Source organism: Fringilla coelebs (genome assembly GCF_963513975.1).
Source record: "Fringilla coelebs genome assembly, chromosome: 5".
Classification (NCBI taxonomy): Eukaryota; Metazoa; Chordata; class Aves; order Passeriformes; family Fringillidae; genus Fringilla; species Fringilla coelebs.
The window spans coordinates 29,783,468-29,804,181 of record NC_140033.1 but is presented as its reverse complement, the minus strand read 5'-3'; the positions used below and the strand labels follow the sequence as shown (position 1 = coordinate 29,804,181).

Genomic DNA, 20,714 nt, shown 5'->3' with positions numbered 1-20,714 from the left:
TCTACTTGACATTCTGAGAACTCAGTGAACGAATGGCAGGCGTTCACTGGGTCATGGATCTTGTATGGACATTTAAAATAGTACAGAAGGAAAGTGTCATTTGGAGGCCAGTGGGAAGAAGGACTGTGGAAGAGAAGGGATGATTTAACAATTGATAATTAATTGATAATTAGTTGATAATTAACTGAACAAACACAACAGCAAGGGGGCTCCTGAAAGTTTCCTTTTGCTGCAAGAACATGAAGAAGATTCCATGTAATCACAATGTGTTAAATAATACTAAAGGATAGTTGCATTATTAATACAGCTGCGTAAATATAAGCAGACCTTTCTATACTTTTTTAGACCCGGTACAGAGATGCTTACCAGTGTAATATTTGATCACTTTCTGCATACAAAAAGATAGAGTAGTCAAATTTCTAAGCAAGTTCTGCAGACTTCCTGTTTCATCTTCTTAGAAACCTCTGCTTTGAACAATATATATTATTTTTAGGTACTGGGGGAATGTGGAAATTTGATGGCAAGAGGAAATGGTTGATGTAATTCAGCTGTAGATGAAATCCTACGTAGGCAATAACTATCAAGATCTGGAACAGCTAATCATCAGGTAATGTCTTGACTGTGACTCAGTCTATTGAATGAAAGGACTTTGGAAGATGAGGGATGATATGCTTCCCAGAGAGCTACCAATCACAAACTAATCAGACTGTCCTGGGAAGCATCTAGCCAAGCAGAAGTTAAATCTTCACTGGACTTTTCCATTTACAAGGTACTAGTCCAGATGTTCATGTTGGTGAAACATCTTTATTTCTGAAGGAAAATAAAGACAGGAATCACCAGCATCATGGGATGTTTACTGATTGTGACAGTTGCTGTCAGGAGGCAGGAGGAACATTCTGTTCCACACTACCTGGGGTGTGGGTGCCAATGTCTTAGGATGAAAGGGGTGCAGAAAAATGTTTGTAGATTTGTCTTTCTAGAAATTTTTCAATACATGCTTAATACTCACCTAACCAGATTATCTTAAAGTTTTTAGAAGCCTCCAGGTAGCCTGATGTAAATCTGCCCTTTACTGTTTGTCAGGATGCCTTTCAGCAGGCAGTGGAAGAGAAGTGGGCTGGCAAGAGAGCAGGAAAAAGGCATTTGTGGCATCATTGAGAGAAGAAAGGACAGTGTTCACTGGCAAACTCACCATCACTAAACTCACTGGTGTCTGTCATAAGTAAACATGGAGCCATGGTTTTAAGAAGAAATACCCCTTTTGAATGTTGTCAGTGAGAGCAGCAGTCCATAAGAAGACATGCTTAAGCTTGTGCTTAGATTATTCAGTTTAACAGGTTTTCAATTCAGTTTTAATTAATTTTTTAAAATTGGGTATTTATTATTTGTTGGGTTTTCTCTCTTTATCAAACATAGTTTGGTCATTCTATATAGACAGGTCCCTTATATGTGGAGACACTATAACCTTGCTGGCAAAACCACAGCAAAGTGCTTGGATTGTTTATTTAGGAGAGTTCAATGGATGAGATATAATTTTCTTAGCTGCATGGTGGCCAACTGTTGTGATTGTGGAGGTGGGCTTGTGAGCTCTGCTTGAAATTTCTGGCAACCACACAGGCTTGAATCATGCAGTCTGCTGCCATGCTCTAACCTTTGAGAAACAATCCTTATGTGTATAAAGATACATGGGAAAGGGTCAAGGGCCATCTGGGCAGAGCCATCTCTCACAGACTCAGAATTTCTAAGTTTTTCTTGTTTCCAAGATGGGGAAGAGCTGATTTTCTTGTTGAAAGCAAGTGTTTGTGGTACTGTGCCACTGCATTAGAATGGTTTCATATGCAAAGACTTCCAAAGCCTGTTAGTGAAATAAAAAAATAGCATTGTGATTTCACACTAGGCTGGATGTGTTCTTTTGATGGTTCTTCTGTATGTGTTATTTTCTATGTTTCTTTGAAGAATCAGGTTTGTTGCCATTAATAAGGAGACTGGATTCAGTGGACTATGTTTGGAGGTAGTTTGTTGGTTTACTTTTTTTAAATTTTATTTATCATTTTTTAAATTTATTTATCTTTTTTAAAGATGCCTGGGTAGTCTCACTCATATGTTCAGAGTATTTTGGCTTCAGGAGCATATTTTCTTCTAAGATAGAATGACAGTGATTTTGATGTCTTCTGCCTTTTCTGTGAACAGTCATAGTTGGCCTGTTGGGAACATGAGGATGTGCTAAGTTAACAGTTCATTGCCATTGTGTGATCCTCAGGCAATGCTTTACTCTATTTTTTCCTGTCACATGAAGTTGTTCTTAGAAACTGAAATGTATGGGACAGGGGAAAGGGCTTAATATTTTGAATATTTCAGTTTAGTGTCATGGCCTGTAATGCACAGTAGGTGATATGTATGTCTGGGTGATTGTTTTGTCTTGCCTAGATTCTGCTAGTTTGTGGTAAAGATTTATATAGAATTGTTTCATATACTTCCTTCTAGAAGAAGGAAGTTTGGGGAGAAGGGGAGAGGAAGGAGACACAGTATTGAGATTTTATGACTCTTTGTGAGTCACACACTCTGCGTGTAGTGGGTTGACCCTGCCTGGACTCCAGGCACCTCCCCCAAAGCCACTCTCTCACTCACCTCCACAGCTGTATAGGAAAGAGAAAATGTAATAAAAGATTAGTGAGTTGAGATAAGGACTGGGAAAGCACTTTGGATGCTTGTATCACACAAGATAATTTCTATTTTATAACGTAATTATAACCAATATTTTTGAATTTCAAAAACCCCATTTTTGTTGCTATATACCCATCACTTATTTTTCAGCATCAGTTCCAACGCTTTAATTTTTTCATGCTGATGAAGAAGTAAGAAAGAGCTGAAAGTTAAAAAAGGAAAGTAAAGTAGAAATGAAAATAAAAGGAATAATGCTAATTAATATAGGTCATTCAAAGTAAAAAATGAATAAAACAAAAAATCTTTACTTTTAGATATTTTAAAATTGTCTAAAAATTGCAGTCTATTTAAACAGAATAGATAAACCTTTCTGTGAAAGTATAATTGATTTGCATCTCCAAATCAATGGTTAGCAAATTAGACCTCTAACTATGTAATCTGGAACTTGAAAGTTGTAACCTATTCCTGTTATTTCATGATTATGCTTACTTGATGAGCCTTGACTGTGTCCTAAGCAACAGAGACAGACGTCTGATTTTCTGTACCTAGCAGTTATGTTACTCAGCCTTCATACTTTGCATAATGTAATTGCAGTAATGGACCCATTAAAAAAAAGGCAAGACAGTTTGCTGTGAAGATGTTTTATGGAAGTCTTAAATACTGAATAGGAGTTTTAGTGAGCAATCCAGTATGAGCTGTGTCAGCATGCTGTTGTAAAACCTGGTGCTGCTGGGGTGCAGGAATGGCGCCAAAGCCATGGTATGACAAACACCGATCCTGGCGACATCCGTCTGTCATTTGATCATTGGAGACTTGATCCTGGTTTTGTTGGGGGATAAAAAAAAAGACAGTCACAAAAATAGTTACTGTACAGTAAAATTCATATACTTTAATATGCCTTAGCAGTAATGATAAAGAGGCGGGATAATCAAGATACAAATCCATAATGTTTAAATAACTGTGTGGGGTGAGGAAACATCAAAGGACTGTGATAACAAATACACATGTGGCTTCAGTGATCGCCCTTCATCATGCAACATTCCTCTTCGAGAAACTAATTACATATTAATGCCACTGGCTCTGCTCTCACAGCTCCATTTTCCTGTGCAGCCGTGAGCTGTGTTGCAGGCAGTCACCTTTCTTGGTGTCACCTGAGACATGTCTCTTCTGCCATCTCAGTAGTTATCTGTACTCCATATTGCTTCAACATCCTTCACCTTTCTACTTACGTGTGCCTTTTTGGGTACTTTGTGGGGTTTTTTTTCTCCTCTAATTTTTTTTTTTTATGATATGCTACAGTCCTGTAGATGGGTTTAGAATATTCTTGCAGTTGAATCAGTCTTTTCATTTTGAAATGCAGTTCTCTTTAAGAAAATGTATCAATTCTATAAGCAGTGTGCCAACACTTTTATACAAAATCATTGTGTTGTGTTGTTTTGTTTTGTTTTTTCTCTCTGAAGCGGTGTGTGTATTTGAAGGCAGAACCTACTTTGAAGGACAGAGAGAAACTGTGTATTCAGGCTCAGGGGACTGTGTTCTCTTTGAGTGCAAGGTAAGAATACTCTTGATGGAATAAAAATTCTTGCATGTTAGAAATATCAAAGTCATGCTTTTGAAATATGGATAGGAAGTGGCAGAAAAGGCATCTCATAGGTCCTGTGTTTATGTTGTCTGAGTTCCACATCAAATTTTTGCAAATAAATTTACTTTGCATAGCTGCAAGCTTTGATGATACAGCTTGACAATCAAGCAGCATTCTTTCTTCCCTAGGTGTCATCCCCACTGTCAGTAATGAAACATCAACAGATTACCTTATGTTTCCATCTGCAGTGTTATTGTTCAAAATTATGTGCTCAGGTGTAAGAGATACACAGATGTGATGGGGACATAGTTGGGAATTCAGGATCATTCTTAGAGGAAAAGCTAGGGGGAAAAGAAAAAAGAGAGCTGGTACACCAGGTATCTGGTATTTCTAGTGATGAAAATGGGATAGGCTTGGGGTTTTTATTTGTAAACAGAATATACCTGATGCTGAGTCAGTCTTGCCCTGCTGCATGAATAGAGATGCTCTTCATGGCAGAAAAATACTTTAAGGGCAAAATATACCTCAGGGACAGCTGTGGGTTAAGAATTACACAAACTGCTGCAGTGAGTTGTGTGTTGTCTCTCTAGGGGAGGGATGGGGAAAAATCCTGTCTGGTTAGAGAGCTGCAGGCTGTGGGCTGGAGTTGAAAACCTGAACACACATTTCTCAGCAGAGAAAAAGAGGCGAGCAATTCCTCTCCCTTCTCATCATGCAGCAGTCCATCAGACCAGTTTCTGGAAATCTCAAACATTTTCATACAGTTGTTAAAAATTGTACCTTTTAAAGAAGAACTTTTTAAACTTTTAAAGAACTTCTTTTTAAAGAAGAATTCTTTTCTAACTGCTGTTGATTTTAATCTTTATGAGCTCAATTGCTGCAATAGGACCTTTGAAACCCTTTTGAGAATGGCAAGGAGAAGCTGACCAGAAATAATTTTGGATTCAGCTGTAGGCTTTTCAGGGCTATGAGTTTGTATTTTCAACATGGCACCCAAGACATCGATTCTATGATTAGCCAATGGATATAGTTAACAATGATCAAAAGTTATGTGATGTTGCCTTGTGTCCCTTACAGCTGGCAATTGTGATACTGTATGAAAAAAATGCCTCTATTGGTTGGGCTAGTCTGTTTTTTGTTGGTTAGACTTGTTTTCTGGTAGGCTGCCTCACTGTCTTGGTAGAAATGGTAAGCAGCAACTTTGGCTGATTGAAATGTTGCTTTTTCAAGGATTGAAGTATGCACAGTTTCTGCTTAACAGCATTCTGAATGGTAATTCAGAGCATAAAATCTGTAAACTTTGTTGGTCAGTTAGGAATTCATAGATGGGAATTATTTTATTACTACCAGAGTTCTCATAAATGAATATAATTAATGACTTCAAGTCAAGAGGTATTAATAGGAAAGGCACAGGTACTGGTTTCATGCTTGAAAGATTATAATGATGTTATCAAGGCAATGTATGGAAATTTTTCATTTTGTCTGGATGTAATTAAAAGCCTCATGTTTTGTTTTGATTGGCTGCTGCAGTTGTGCATGCTGTAGGCATGCACTTTTCTGTTTGAATATTATAAATAAGTGAATGAAAAATTATCTTCCAAATTAGAATTTATAAAAGATTAAAATGAAATCCGGACTACCTTAATTGATGTTATTTCTACCAAAGGTTAATTTAGCTTTTGGGATTGCTTATGGGGTTGTGTTTGTTCTGGTGTACAGCACATCTCTGTCTGGTTTCCTTTATTGTATTATAAGATTAGGGCCCTCTCTCTGTCAAGATTGCTTAAGGTAAAGTTTGAGCAGTCATTTTGATATTGGCTGTTGTGTACATGTTCATCTTTATATTTCATGCTTAAAGAGGATTTAAAATGAAATGCTAGACTAATAATAATAATACATAGATACATACAATGGCAGTTGCATAATTGTAGATGTTTTTCTTGCATGCAGAAATGCCTAGTCCTGAGTTCATTGAAGTCTGGTATGGCAGATGCCTCTGAGGAGCATGCTGTTGTTTGCCTTGCTTGCTTTCTTTACCCTATCATGACTAGAGCACAGCAAGACACATTATTTATGGCCCGAGGGAGCCTAAAGGAGGTACACCCGTGGTAGCCAGGTTGCTAAGGCAAGCATACTGCAGCAATTCCATGTGACCTGCACTGAGAGCCTGAACATACTTATGCACCATCTTGTGCTGTTGTACACTTCCAGATGCCTGATGAAAACCTCTCTTTCCTAATAGGCACTCGGTGCCAGTTTCTTTCAGTGCTACTGCCACTGAAAGCAGTGAGATCAGAGAAGCTCAAGTTTGATTTTACTTGCTGTATATGTAACAAGCTTCTTTAGACTATTCATTATGGGGACCCTTGACTCTGGAATCTGCTGCCTCAGTTTTTGAGAAATAATTGTAACTCTTACAGCATAATGCTAAGAGAAACTTCTGAGACAAGTTATTTGACAGCTAGGATAAGAGAAAAATGAGAGTTGTTGCCACACTTCTGCTTTCTTGAAAAGGTTTGAGTGTAGGAGAGTTCCTGATGCTTGTATTGTGCTATGTTGTCCACTCAAATGGTTTTGGAAGGTACTTGGAGTTTGGCCTAGGCATGGGTTTGTGTACATTATAATGGTGAAACTCCACTAAAGTCCTAACTTCCTTTGTTTCCTATCTCACAATATTAATCAATTACCTCAATTTGACAGGACCACAAAATGCAGCGAATTCCAAAAGACAGCTGTCCAGCTTTGAACTGCCCAGAATCTCAACAGATCCCCTTATCTCACAGTTGCTGCAAAGTCTGTAAAGGTAAGGTAATAGCAGGATGCATATATAAGCTCAGTGTAATTTTTCATTCTTGTAGATTGCAAATAGATTTTTTTTCTGATAATTTTGAATAGGACACCCCTGTGCATGATGATCACTGTACATTTTGGGAAGCTGAAGAAGTATCAACTGCACTGTGACATCTGAAAATTGTTTGTAAAATGTTTAGTAATGCAAATTCTGTGAAACAAGTTTGTGTTTTATTCCAGCCAAAAATGGGTAGAGAGTCTAAGAAATTGTGCATATTGTTACTGATTTTTCTACCCTTCACCCACTCCAGCGTCCAAATTAAATAGACTGGAGAAATATTCATGTTTGCCAGCACCTTTCTGGGGTGCTTTGAGATATCTCTTTCAGAGAACTGTTTGTGTTAAGCAGTTGTTCAAGTACTTGGGTAACTTGTTCACCTCTCTGGGGTTGAAGTCTACATTTATAAGCAGAAACTTTGGAAAATATTTTTGTATGCAGTGCACCTTTGCGTGCTACACCCAGTCTGATCCTTACCAAAGGAGAGAGATGTAGGAAGTGATCTGAGTCCTTGGGCCACTCTTTTAATCTGGACTAACATGTGTATCTTCAAAGCTATTAGCATTTGCATCTTCAAGTGGCTACATCTGTTTCTTCTGTAGCTAAATGAGATAGATTGATACCTGGCATGAAGGAATGTGTTAGGCTCTTGGACTGATTTTAGGTATACATCAGCAAAGATTGCAGCTATGGCTATTTCTGTGCTACTCAGCACAAACATGAAGAATATGATTAATGACATCAAGCAGAGGGATAAGAAAGTAGAAGAAAAGAACTTAAGAGAAGACAGGTCTTCAAGTCTGTCACAGTCCAAAAGGATTTTTTAGTGATAATTTTCTATAAACTCTTCAGTAGCTTAGAGTAAAGGATTCTATGTTTCTTGTGCCTGGTATAGCTAGAAAATTTTAATATATGTCAGCTGAGTGCTTTCTGAATATTTTCAATCCTCCCTGAATTATGCTAGCTTGGCTTCTCATGAGGCAAGAAGCTCATTCTTTAAACGAGAAGCTGCTGTAGGCTATTATTCAGCAGCATGCATTTTGTTTATTAATACAGCTGCTGTATGAATGTTGAGAATCTTAATAATAATCAGTATGAAAGCCCTCACGCTTTCTGGGTGACATGTATCTTCATAGTTAATGCCAAAATCTGATTCAATCCAATACAGGCCAGGAAATCCAGAAATCAGCCTCTTGCTTTTCCATAAACTCAGGATTCAATGAGGAGGAGCAAAAAGGCAAAAAGTAGGTGTTGCCGTGGCCAGAGGTTGCTCCTGACGCACACGCTGCTGCTGTCATCAAGGAGAATTGGAGGCCCTCTTGCACAGTTAAAGTGTAGAATATTTTACTCCTTTATGTCCTATGTTAGATGCCACTGTGGTAGCTATGGTGGATGATGATGTCTGGGTAACATTACCTAAGTGTGCCTTTAGTTTAGAGAAACAACCCACAGCAGGAGGAAGAAAAGCATTAGCCTGTTGTATCACAGTAGGTCTGTGATGTTTCTATCATAACCATGTCGCTGGGTCCCAGTACTAAAACATTTTGTCCTTATGGGGTCTTCTGCTTCCTTGTCTTTTTTGGCTTCATTCCTGTTGTTTCACACTGTTCCTAAGCTGTCCAAGTGCAAAAGACTTCTTTCACCTGACCTCCAAGCATCTCTGCTGCCACTGTCCTGCTTGGGGTCCTTGTTTAACTAAGCTTCTGTGAGGCTAGGGTTAGAAGCTCTTTCACAGCAAAATATGAAGCAGAAACCAGCTGGAATGATACAACAAATAATCTTTACTGCAGAAAAATACTTTTTTGCTATTTTGCAAGATGCTTGTGTTGCAGCCTGATGCCAGCCTTCTGGAGCTGTTGCTGTTACACCAGTCCTTGTCCCTTGAGCTTAGCCTACACTCCCAAGGTCTCCTGTGGTTTTCAGAGAAGACAGTAATTATTGGAAAACACTTCTGCTGCTTGATCAATTAATGCTTCAGTGAAAGAAGGAAACTTGAAACAAATAAAATTAATGAGAAAACAGGGAAGGAGACAAGCTTCCACACCTTTATATACAGATCTGGAAAAGGTGAAAGCTTCAAGTCAGTTTCTAGAACCAGCTAACGTTGTTCAAAAACATTAAATCATTAAATTTCATGAGAGCAAACAGAAGAAATTTAAAAAGAAAACTACTAAGTTGAAAGGTTCAATCTGAGTTTTCCAGCCTGGAAAAGAACTTCATTGTCTTAAAAATTTATAATTAAGGTACAATGTAAAATGGCCACACTCAGGAAAAATAGAAAAGAAAAACATAAGAAAATAGGAAATAGGGATGGCTAACAGGTGAGATTTAAAAATAAAATTCTCTGTAATGGAAAGAATGATGTAATAAGGGAAGAGTATTCAGTTAGTGGAGGAAGGGAAGAGATAAGAGGAGAGTAAAGCAAAACAAGTCAATGTTAATCAAAGACTTTTGGTTAAATATAGAAGGATTTTACAAATACACCTGGGAACTAAAAGTGCTAAAAGTAATATCACTAGTAAATGAGATGCTGAGTGTCTAAGCTGTTAAGGTCTTTTATAAATGTGCAAAGAAACAAACAAAAAAAAAAAAGAAAACGACACAAACTATATAATTAAGACATGTCCTGTGAAAGTAATTAACAGTGACAAGGAGACAGTAAGGGGATTTAAGCAAGCCTCCTATCCAGCTGCTTCAGATCAGTGCTATAACCTGAAATTGAATTGAAGACCTAGAGACAGTCCGTTCTGGTGGCCTTTACTACTCCTCTCATCCATTTCATGCTTGGTACAATTTATTTTTCTATATCTCACAGACAATAGAAAGGTATTCTTTGACCCAGCTGAGAAAAAGAACTGAGAAAAAGATAGCACTGTCTTTGACAGGTGTGTTTTGTAATCCCTGGATTCTATTTAACCCTCAATCATGCTTGTTTCTGTGCAGGCCATGACTTTTGCACTGAAGGCCATAACTGTGTGGAGCATTCCGTGTGCCGGAACCTGGAGGACAGAGCCGTCTGTAGCTGCCGGGATGGCTTCCGCGCCCTGCGAGAGGACAATGCCTACTGCGAAGGTGATGCCTTGTGCACAGGCTCTAGAGCACTTCTCTGCTAATTACTGGGGCATGAGTCTATTGATTCATGAGCTGTCAAATGGATAGACATATTCAATACAATGAATTAGATGTGCAGCATGATGAGCAGCTAGAATAATCTCTCCTATTAAGTTCTTTAAAAGAAAATAAAAAAAAGATCTGATGGACATGGAGGTGATCAGGTAATATGGCTGAGGTCTTGAATTAGAAGCAATAAGGTTTTCCATCCATAGGAAAATTTTCCTTTTTTTCCCCATGGTATTCAGATACTTAGGCAATCTAAATTCCACCATTTGTAAAACTTATTGGTGTGGCCTTTAGTTTCTATTTCCAGTGCTGCATGTTCCTATTTTCTCTCCTCAAGAAGTAAGAAATGCTATATATAAGATGCTAGTATTGTTAATCGTACTGAGTAAAGATTCATTATTTTGGCTGCTCTGTTGTTATCAGGAAGCAACAAGCTACTTAATCAGAAGAGAATCATCTGTACAGTCTAGCATCATCAGGTGAAAGCAGCCCATCCCCACTTCAGCAGTGAAAGCCAAAGTCCTCTGCACAGTCTCCCAGTGTTGGTGCTAAGTGTTGCTCTGCCCCATGAAAACCCTGATTCTGTAAACACAATACCAGTGTGCTGTCAGGCCATTCTCAACACAAAGCTTAAGTGTTGGCAGCAGAACGGGCTTTGACTAGTAAGCAGTTCTGTTTAGATTAAATTGAAAGTCAAGCATCTGCGAGGAGATGTAGTTTCAGGCACTCTACAGTCCCACCTAATACCTGCGTTATTCTCTGGTGATGCGCAAAAAATGGGATAAATTGAGGCCTTTTAAGATTGCTCCTTAGGCTGAACTCTGCCAAAGTTAATGCCCAGAGCTTACTTGAGTTAGTAGCTGCATTAATGTCAGCAGGAATGCTCATTTGTAGACTTACATTTGAGAATTTGTGGCTGGTTTTGGGAAAGAAGAATATAATTAATTCAGCTTTATATACATCTCTACTTAATTTTTATGGTAAGCCTTCTGATGTAAGCTGGCTTTGAGAAGCAGAAGTAAAAATCTTGCAGAACCAAATCCCTTGCCCCCCATCATGTTCCAGGAGGTATCTGACGCCAGGATCTGCCATGTAACTTGTAGCACCAACTGCTTTTTATCCCATAGTCGCTGGAGACTGCTGAGGCTTAGGCTGTGGATCTGTGTTCCTGGGAACTCATCAGCCATCCCCTAGGGAGTCACTGAAGCAATGGAGTCATGGTGAATTTAGGGGCTTTAAGAGGTCTTTTTCCTGCAGCTCTGTTGTCTCTCTGCCAAATGAAAGAAGAAAAACCTATTACACTTTCTTGGTGATCTCCATGTCTCTCACATTAGAGTCTGTTGCGCTGTGTGTAACTTGCCGGGCATGCCATAAGCAAAAAAAGAAAATAAACTTTTTAATCAGCATTGAGGCTGAAATGTTTGATGAGGACACAGTAGATTATCATATGTGAGGCTGATGCGTTCTTATTATAAGAGGATTTACCAGTTTGTGCAGTACCTGATTTCAATATGATGATCTTTTGAGGAGATTTCTTGGCCCAATTGTTTCTGTATGGGAAAATGACATTGGTTCTGGGTGGTAATTACAAATCTGCTTAACTTCTTTCAGGGAACATGCATAAGTGAATAAAAGATTGGGACATGTTATTTACATAAAAATAATAATTTTGCTTATTACATTTATAGGCATTAAATTGTAACTTTAAAATGTTCCTGACCCGGGAACAATTGCCCATGTTGAAGGTGACAGGAGTAAGTGACGCTAGGAAGATGTGCCCACGTGATCAAAGCTCACGAGGTTGGGTCACTTCCCAAGAGGTTCTCCCTGCCAGAGGTGAAGCTGCTTCAATAGGCAAACCATCCTGGCTTTATTTCTGGTTCTGTGCTGTAGCTGTGGTGCTGGCACCACACTTGAGCCATGCACAGTTGGTACAGGGGCAGTCAGGGATGGACCTGCCCTTGACTGTCCATCCCTGACTGACTGTAAGGTCATGTGCTGGAAGGATGGGAGGTAAGGCAGCAAATCAAAACTTCAGGATTGTTTTTGTGGAAGGGGCGGGGGACTGAAATACCTATCTTTCTTCAGAGTTGTGCCTTTATTACTGTATCCCTTCTTCAGTTCAAATGTCTCTTTGAGCAGGAGATTTTATTGTGGAAAGAAATTCTTACTTTCTGTACTAAACTAACAAACAGCAAAAGGCACAATGGCAGTAGTGTAACACCAAGTCTTTTCAGAGTCCTGTGCCTCATCTTGAAAGGCTGAAATGGTCCCAACCTCCCTTTCGCAGTGGATACCCTTCCTTCACTCTGCTATTATTCAGTCTTTAATTGCAAGCAGTGCCAGGTATAGAAATGTTGGGTTAACACAAAGCCTTTCAGAGAAGGCTTTTTGTGATGGCTAGAGCCCATAGATATGAGAGCTGTTTCTGTGTTTGCACTGCACAAACTTCAGATATACTGCAAAATTGGATGTCACTGGCTCTGTGTTAGAGCCAAGTTTCCCTAAATACAATCCTGATTTGTGCTCTAGTACTATCAAAATGGAAAGAATAAGCAGAAGTAATGATGCTCCCATTTGCAGAACTATTCCTTAAGGAGAAAAACAAAAAAACACTTAAAGCTGGTTTCAGTGTGGGTCTGAAAAAGCTGCATAAATTTTACCTGAATGATGGAAGAATTTGGTTTCTGTCCTAGAATGAACCAGTGCTTTTCCAAAGCTGTGTGATGTCTCTAGATACTTTTATGGTTAATAACTTTCTGGTTTATTATAATAATATTTGTTAATATTTACATCACATTTAACTTTCCTTCAGAGTACTGTGTAAAGCTGTACTTAAAGAATTGTTATTTCTTAATTTACATGCTGGAAGCCTTATTCCAAGTACTTTTAAATCTATTTTCTGCTTCAGGCTATTATGCAGTTTGAGATACTTTTGAGCAGGTTGTGTATGGATTATGCTGCGTTGCCCAGTTGTAGGTGCTTTTAATACAGAATCCTACCTAACAGTACCAGCTTACTAAAACAGGTGTTCTGGTGAAATGTAATTAGTTTTTCCCAAAGCTATACCTGCGGCACTCTTAAATTGAAGATTACCCTCTGGAATATATTTCAAAGAGTGCTCAATACCCACTGCTTTTATGATGGTGGAGTTATGCTGAAAAGGCTTTTCAAGATAAAGGTTATGACTCTTGGCTACCAAGGTAATCTGATGCATCTAGAGGAACATATTTCAACTCTCTGCAAAATCTGATTTCAGTTCAGAAGTACTGCCAAGGATTGCTGATTAAATGGAGGGCAGAGGAAGCTCCAGATAGAAGACAGGAAAATACAATAATTTTTGTGGAGACCATGACAGAACATGTCCTGATAAAACTGCATTATTTATTTCTTTATCAATAGGATTTTGCCTGATGCAGAGGCTGTTTTACATCACATATCTATCTTGGCTGTGATAGAGTTAAATTTCCTTGTAGCAGGCTGTGTGGTGCTGGGGTTTAGGTTTGTGATGTCATTCTCAGTAGTGAAAACAGGAGTACAGTGTGGCTGTTTCTCAGAGATTGGTCAAGCATCAGTCTGCTGGTGGTAGCTGGAGAGTGGTTACCTTTGAGTTCTTTTTATTCCTATCCCCCTTCACTTATTTTATGATATCAAAAAGTTTTATTTATATCAACTCATGAATTTTTTCTCACTTTCTCTTTTTATTAATCCCTCCATCCCACTGAGGGGTTGAGCAAGAAAGGAGTTGCTGGGTGCTAAATTGCTGACCAGGGTCAGCCCTCTACATGTCACAAATATATGTTATGGGTGTGCAGACCATGATGTTTTTTTTTTGATATTTGGAAATTTAGTTGTACTATTTACACAGTAGTTAACGTAAAACAATTTTTTGTGAAATAATTTTCAATTTATATTCTAATTTATACTTTCTCCTCAGTAACTCTTCTAGTTTCTCTTCTGTTGTCATGTTTGTCCCAGTTTCAAGTGTAGCAGATGAAATTAGACCAAAGACTGAATGACTTTGTCTGGATTTCAGAATTACATCAGCTTCACTGATGATTGTCCCTTGAGGGGAGATGGTTTTCGGTTGAGAAATACGCTTTTGAATAAGCTGGCTTGATTTGAATCATTGTCAGTGGAGGGAAGTAAGCAGTCTTAGAGGAGAAATAGCCTCTTTCCAGAGATTTCTGGAGCACGTCAGAAATGACACTTTGTTAGACCTTATCAGGTCTAACCCTTAGCTCACAGTTGTATGTTGCTATTCTGTTTGGAAAGATTTACTCATATATCCCTGTGTATGCTTAAAAATACTATTAACCCTCTTCCCCAACAATATGAATATTGCACTTCTTCACTTATCTAATTAGTACAATCTGATGTTAATCTTCTTGTTAATCTTGTTGGTTTTAACTACTGGATTACAAAAATAAAGTACATCTTCAAAATTAATTTGACTTCCACGGATTGTAGTGAATGGAAGAAATCTTATAAAGGATAAATAGTTACAATCAAATTGCAGTGGGATATGTGTTGCATCCTATTGGCCAAGTAGAGCTATAAACAACATACTTTTTCTTAAATTAAGTGTAATATTGGGAGAGTGTAAGCAAGAGATTTTCATAATGGAGATAACCCTCAAAGTATTATAATATATTCTGTTAAGTCCTCTGGGTCTATTAAAGACCTGTACTGAGCTATTTTCTAGCTTTGTTGTCTTCATGCTATGGACCAATTTTTTTGAGTAAGAGTCCTACTTAAAAGCTCTACAGTACTGTCAGCTTTGTGAACCTGGGAAGGTTACTCACACTTCCCTCTTCAAAGAAATAGTATTTTTTGGAAGTGAAAAGTGTCAGTAGTATCACATTGTCCTGGGTTGACTGTATGAGGATTATATCCCCAATCATCTTGTTCTGTTTATGCTGAATAAGAAGTTTTGCACCTTTAAGACTTGTTCCAGAGAGTGAAGGAGGGAGAGGAGAAGTGTGCAGTTTGTTTTCAGACACTGCACTCACTCCTCCACACTCCTGCTCCTGGACTGTGCTGTCTGCGGCTGGACAGACAGCAGGACAGAGCTCTCCTTTGTTTTAGTTAGTTTTAGCTGGCTAAGGCAAAGAAGTTCTCTAGACTGTAGTTTTGGTGGTTTTGTTCCCTTTTTCTTTGGACCTATTTAAACCTGCTCTGGACTGAGCACCAGAAGGGCACTGGCAGCTCACACCTGTGACCCACGGGCTTGAGCCGCGGCGTTTCCAGCGCAGGAGAGACTGATAAGAGACTGAGTGAGCTGAACTGCAACCCAGAGAGAAGGCTTTTCTGAGTTTATCATCTCTTTTAGAACAGCAGGAGGTTTTATTGTTTAATATTGGTTAGTTTTTATTGCTTAATAAACAATTTTTCCACTTTTCTCCAAAGAAGTATTTTTCCCTGAACCAGTTAGGAGGATGGGCCAATTGAATCTGCTTTTCTAGGAGAACCCCTTTGCCCTGAAGCAAGGCACACATCCATTTAGGAAATAAAGACTTCCATCTCCATCAGCTGGCAGTTTGTTAGAGTGAGTACCTAGTCATTTTGAGTTGGGTTGGGAAATCAATCAAGCAGAAAGAAAAACTTTCACTCCAGGAAGGAGAAATTTTATTTCCAAATTTCTATTAAAAGCTAATTAAATGGTATTAATATTAAAATAAAATATTAATATTAAATAGTATTAATGTATTATCAATTATTAATATTTTTTTTCTCATCAGAAGCACTAAGTGTCATCTTATTTCCATCATTATGTTGGTGAGAAGTCCTAATATGTGGAATTAGAAAAGCAGTTTTAATGTGTCAGTGTGTTGGAGCGGGACTAATCCTTCTTGTCTGCTATAGCTTTAATTAAGGAAAATAATAAAGTTTATTCCTAACTTAAAGTGCAGAAGCAGTATCCTTGACACCAGTTCATAAATCGTGGTTCCTACTGTGGTACAGGTTGTGTTGTCACTCGTAGCAGTGAGATTGTTTGTATGTGTACAAATTGTAGGATGTATTCAGTGTTACTTGGTTTTGTTTACTTCTGCATTAATTATGTTTGGAATTATTCTATCATCCAGCCATAGGCAGGATTGAGAATGATGTTACTACAGTTAAGAAAAAAACCAAACAGCTGAAACTAATCATATGAAGGGAGCTTCTTGAAAACTCTTTTTAAACTCTGCTACTACTGTTTGCTAAGGAGAGGTTTTATTGCACTGAGAGCAGCCCTTTTCCACTTGCAATATAAACATATGATGTAATTTGTCTTCAGATGAGAAGTTAAGGTGAGAGTTTCCATACAAATTAAATAGACCTGCAAGCAAAAGAGAAAAGAAAATAAAGCCTGAGTTTTGTTCTTTTACTTTCAGTTCAGTGTTCACTGTTAGCTGGGAGGTGACTACTGGAAAAGTTAGGTGCTTTTGCTGTGTGAAAAGTACCCACAGCCAAATGGTTGGGTTTCTTTTGGAACTTTTAAAACCTCAGTCTAAAAGTGCAACATTTCTTAACAGTGCCTAAAGGCTGGATTCCCAAGAGTGTACAAAAGACACAGAAATGCCTTGCGTTAAGGCAAACTGAGTTTAAAACAAATATTCTTTTATGAAGAGTGCAGAGCAATAGCAGCCACGGTGTTTGTATCTGTTCTGGTACCTGTAACTAGTTTGGCACAGTTTGAGAGACAGCTGAGTTGTGGTATCAGCACTTTTCTGTAGAAAGGACAGTAACCTACCAGGTAGCTGCATGGTTTAGACCCAAATACAGTTTAACCACACACGGGGGCCTTAGCACTGCTTACAGGTGCTGTCTTTACTGTCTTCCAATTGGGAGCTTTAGAATACATCGGTGCAGTACAATCTGTGCCATGTCTTCCTGAGAAGAACCCAGTAGATATTTGTAGTCTCTGTATAGAAATACTAATGCTCCTCATTACCCTTTTAAAATAGGGGAAAACAAAACATGACAAGTGGAAAGTATTTGAAATTCTTGACATTCGCAGTTCAAAATGATAAGTTGTCATACTTCAATAAGAAAAGAAAAATATTATTTTGCAATTCAGATTTAAAGACATATTTCTAACAAAGTGCAGTGCTGAAGGGGATTGGATCATGAGCTGGAGTGCCAGTAAGTTGTTCTGATTTTCAGAATTGACTAATTAGTCATAGACAACATCTTTTTTTATTCTCAGTATGCAGCTGTATCAGACTAGTTATTTGGAGCCTAACGAAAGGCCCCCTGGGATGCTTTCATGTCTTACAAATAACTATATATAGTTACTTGCTTCATCACGTGTACACTATTACATGAATTAATTATAAGATATTAAACAGTAAGATGCAGTTTGCCAAGTAAAATATTCCATGATGGCAGACAGTATTTTTTTTCAAAATTTTCCTGTGATATATATTTTTAAAACTACACTTGTGTGGAGTCCAGTGATGTTTTCACAAGACTGAGATAAAGACTTCCATTTCTTCCAAGAGTCTCACATTCACGAGTAGCTGTTGAGAAATATCTCCTACTGCATGTCTTAACAAGGACAGTTTTATCTCTATAGTCTGTCTTCCTTTCCAAAAACTGGGGCAAGTTGAAATAAAAACAACTCTTTGTACTGTTAAAAATGATATTTCTGAAATGCTGTATTGTTGTATTGTGTTCTTGCAAAGCTATATAGAACTTTAGTCAAGGAATGTAGACCTTGAGTGACTTTGCTTTTATTTCAAGTACTTTTTTGTCCTGATGGCCTCTTCACAGGCTGCAGGAGATGGACAGAGAAATCATGAACTTAAGCAAAGGTCAGAGATTTAAAATAGTCTGAAGGGAAAAGAACCAGGATGTGTATAATATGTATGTGTTAAATGTGAAGTTTAGTTAGGGCATGTTATTTCCTAGCCCCTATGTGAAGAACCAAAAATTAGAATTTATTTTAGTCTAATTAATGCTTTATCAATTGAGTCAAGGTACATCAACATCTTATTAGTTTACTTACAAGAGTGCTAAAACTTAGAATCCAACTCACCCAGTTTCTCTACAGGTCTGTTAATAATTCAATAAAATCAATATATACTAGTAACTGCCCAATTCTTCCTACCATCCCTACACATTGCTGCGTGAGTTGTTAGCGACCAAGTTCTTCTTTGGGACCAGCATGGTGGGAATAATGGAAGGTTATTTTACTCTTTTCTTCTTGGCCTTTGTGTATGCTTGAGGTAATTTTTGTATGCTTTACCTGAGCACGAGGGGTATGTTCTTATAGTTGATTCGCAGGGCTAGATTAATTGTGATTCCTTAGGTTCTAGTGCTTTTCTCTTTGGGGGAGGAGAGACACACACAGGTCTAGAAAGGTAGACAAAAATAAAAGTAATAAAGCTCCCCAAGAGCAAAAAACAATTTTGGATGTAGATTGTATACATGTTACCTCTTGATAATATTGCTGTAGGGACCAGGCTTTTTACTGGCTGCTGGTAGCACCAAAAGCACAGGGTATAAAGAGAAGAAAAAGTTGAAAATTATCTAAATAGGGTAGGAGTGATAACAACTATGGTGGTGCTGTCAGCTGGAATAAATAATGTGAAAAAAGACACAATTTTGATTGAAGTTGATGGTTACATCCTTTGTGGAATATGTCAGTTGTAAAAACTGCGGCAGCGGATTTGATAGAGCAAAGCAAAATAAAAGTGCAGTGATTGTTTTGTGACTGACTGGAGGCAACAGCAGTAGTTAAACCATAGGCTTGACAGGTGAAGGAGAGTCTAGAAATAGTAGTGGGAGGAGGAGGAGCAAGGGCTGTGCCAGAGCCCCAAGATATTTTTTCATCTTAGATGGCAAGTGAGAAAGGGTTTATACAAAAAGAGACACATAAAAGATAGCGTTATGGAAACCAAAACACACAAGATATTGAATCCAGGCAGTAGGTGAAAATGAAGGGAAGCTGAAGAGAGCAGGAGCTTGGAAATATGATCAAGGGAGGGAGTATGAGAGACCCTACTGGGGATACTTTTATTAGAGCAATGAGGAAGTTTTAGCATACTAAAAATTTGAGCAGCTGGGAACGTAGTGTGTTTGGTGGCGGAAATACAAAAGCCCAATACTTTCACAGATGGGTAAGCTGGTGGGATCTTGGTTCAAAGTTATGCTATGTTCTTTTTCTTTTAAGGAGTAAGAGCTGATGGGGGAAGGGATCAGTTGAGTACAGGAGAGACAAAGTGAGCAAAATCTGAAGGCAGGACTAAATGCAGGTAGAAAGTGGTTGCAGGATGAAAACAGCAGAGAAGCTGGATATCAGAGGTAGAAAGTGAGAAAAGTAGGACTTGTTGGTGGAGGGATGACAAAGAGAAAGTAAATGGGCAGAACTTCTTTTTCTCTGTGATCCTGTTCCAGGTGCAGAATAGGTTATGTTTGCTGTAAAGGTTTTATATCCTAATTTACCTTTCTAATGGTATTGATTGCTGTGAACTGTCACTGTTCATTTTCATAGTCCCTTAATTGTTGAGTAGCATCTGCTGATTTTGTGATGCCCTTTTTCTAGGTCAGGGCCAAGAGAAGAGTCTCAATCTTTCCCTGCTTGTCTCTCTGTATGAGTCAGGTTGGTAGTGATAAAGTTAAGGGCCTGAAAGGCCTCTGTTGTGATCATTGTTAGTGGTAACCATCCTTGGGATTCACAGGAGTAGAGGGTGGTGATGCCCTTGCTCCTACCAGCAGAGCCTTCAGATCAGGATGGAGTTGTGCTGATGAAGTTGTGTGAGTGGTGAAAAAACATTAGCCTCTTGAGCAGGTAAATGTGGTGCTTGATATGTATAGGCTGTGAAAACATATTGCTTTATTAACATAAAACCCATAGGGGTTTTATTTGTTTTATTTTAAATCGTAGGTCTAATCTACTCTGCTCTTGTGTTCAGGGTAACTTTTAATGTGTTTATGCAATAATTTTTTTTATAAATAAGGCTTTACATGTTCCTGTTCCCTTTCTTCCTGGGTAGTTAATGTTATTTGTTATTTGCAAAAAATCCTGCAAGAGTTTTATCCCTTCCATTAAAACTCGATAGTGTCTAACACCACTGATCTCCCTGGCTGCCATATACCTTTCTAACCAGGAAGATCACTGGTGTTAGACACTATTGAGTTTTAAGGGAAATAGCTGGAGGCAGGATGCTATTCATAAAGGATCCTCAATTCTGGGAGTAGCCTCTTCTCATAACAGCTGATAATTACTGTCTTAGTGATAATGACCAGACTCATTTGTTCTGGAAGGCTTTTGTGGTGGATAAAGGCAGTGGTGTATATAGGGGGGCCTAAGGAGAGGCTTTGTTTGCTAGTGTGAGGCTTTAGTCAACAATGATTTATAGATTGCAGGTCAAGTTGTATTCTTATTAATGGGATTGTAAAATATAACTGGGAATTTTACTCTGGGGAAGCAAACTCGTTAGGGTGCAGGAGAAAGGGATACAGGGAAACTTTTCTTCGGTTATATATTTTGCATAAATTTTGTTTGAGTGC

The 20,714-nt window shown here is 38.3% G+C and overlaps 1 protein-coding gene across 1 annotated transcript in view; it reads left to right on the top strand.

The window, feature by feature from the left end:
• Nucleotides 1-20,714, top strand: part of NELL2 (neural EGFL like 2) — a 134,833-nt gene that overhangs the window by 49,703 nt on the left and 64,416 nt on the right. Inside the window, exons 10-12 of the mRNA XM_084205854.1 lie at nucleotides 4,125-4,216; nucleotides 6,947-7,049; nucleotides 10,038-10,166. Of these exons, the coding sequence (XP_084061980.1) occupies nucleotides 4,125-4,216; nucleotides 6,947-7,049; nucleotides 10,038-10,166 (324 nt within the window). The remainder of the gene's footprint in view (nucleotides 1-4,124; nucleotides 4,217-6,946; nucleotides 7,050-10,037; nucleotides 10,167-20,714) is intronic.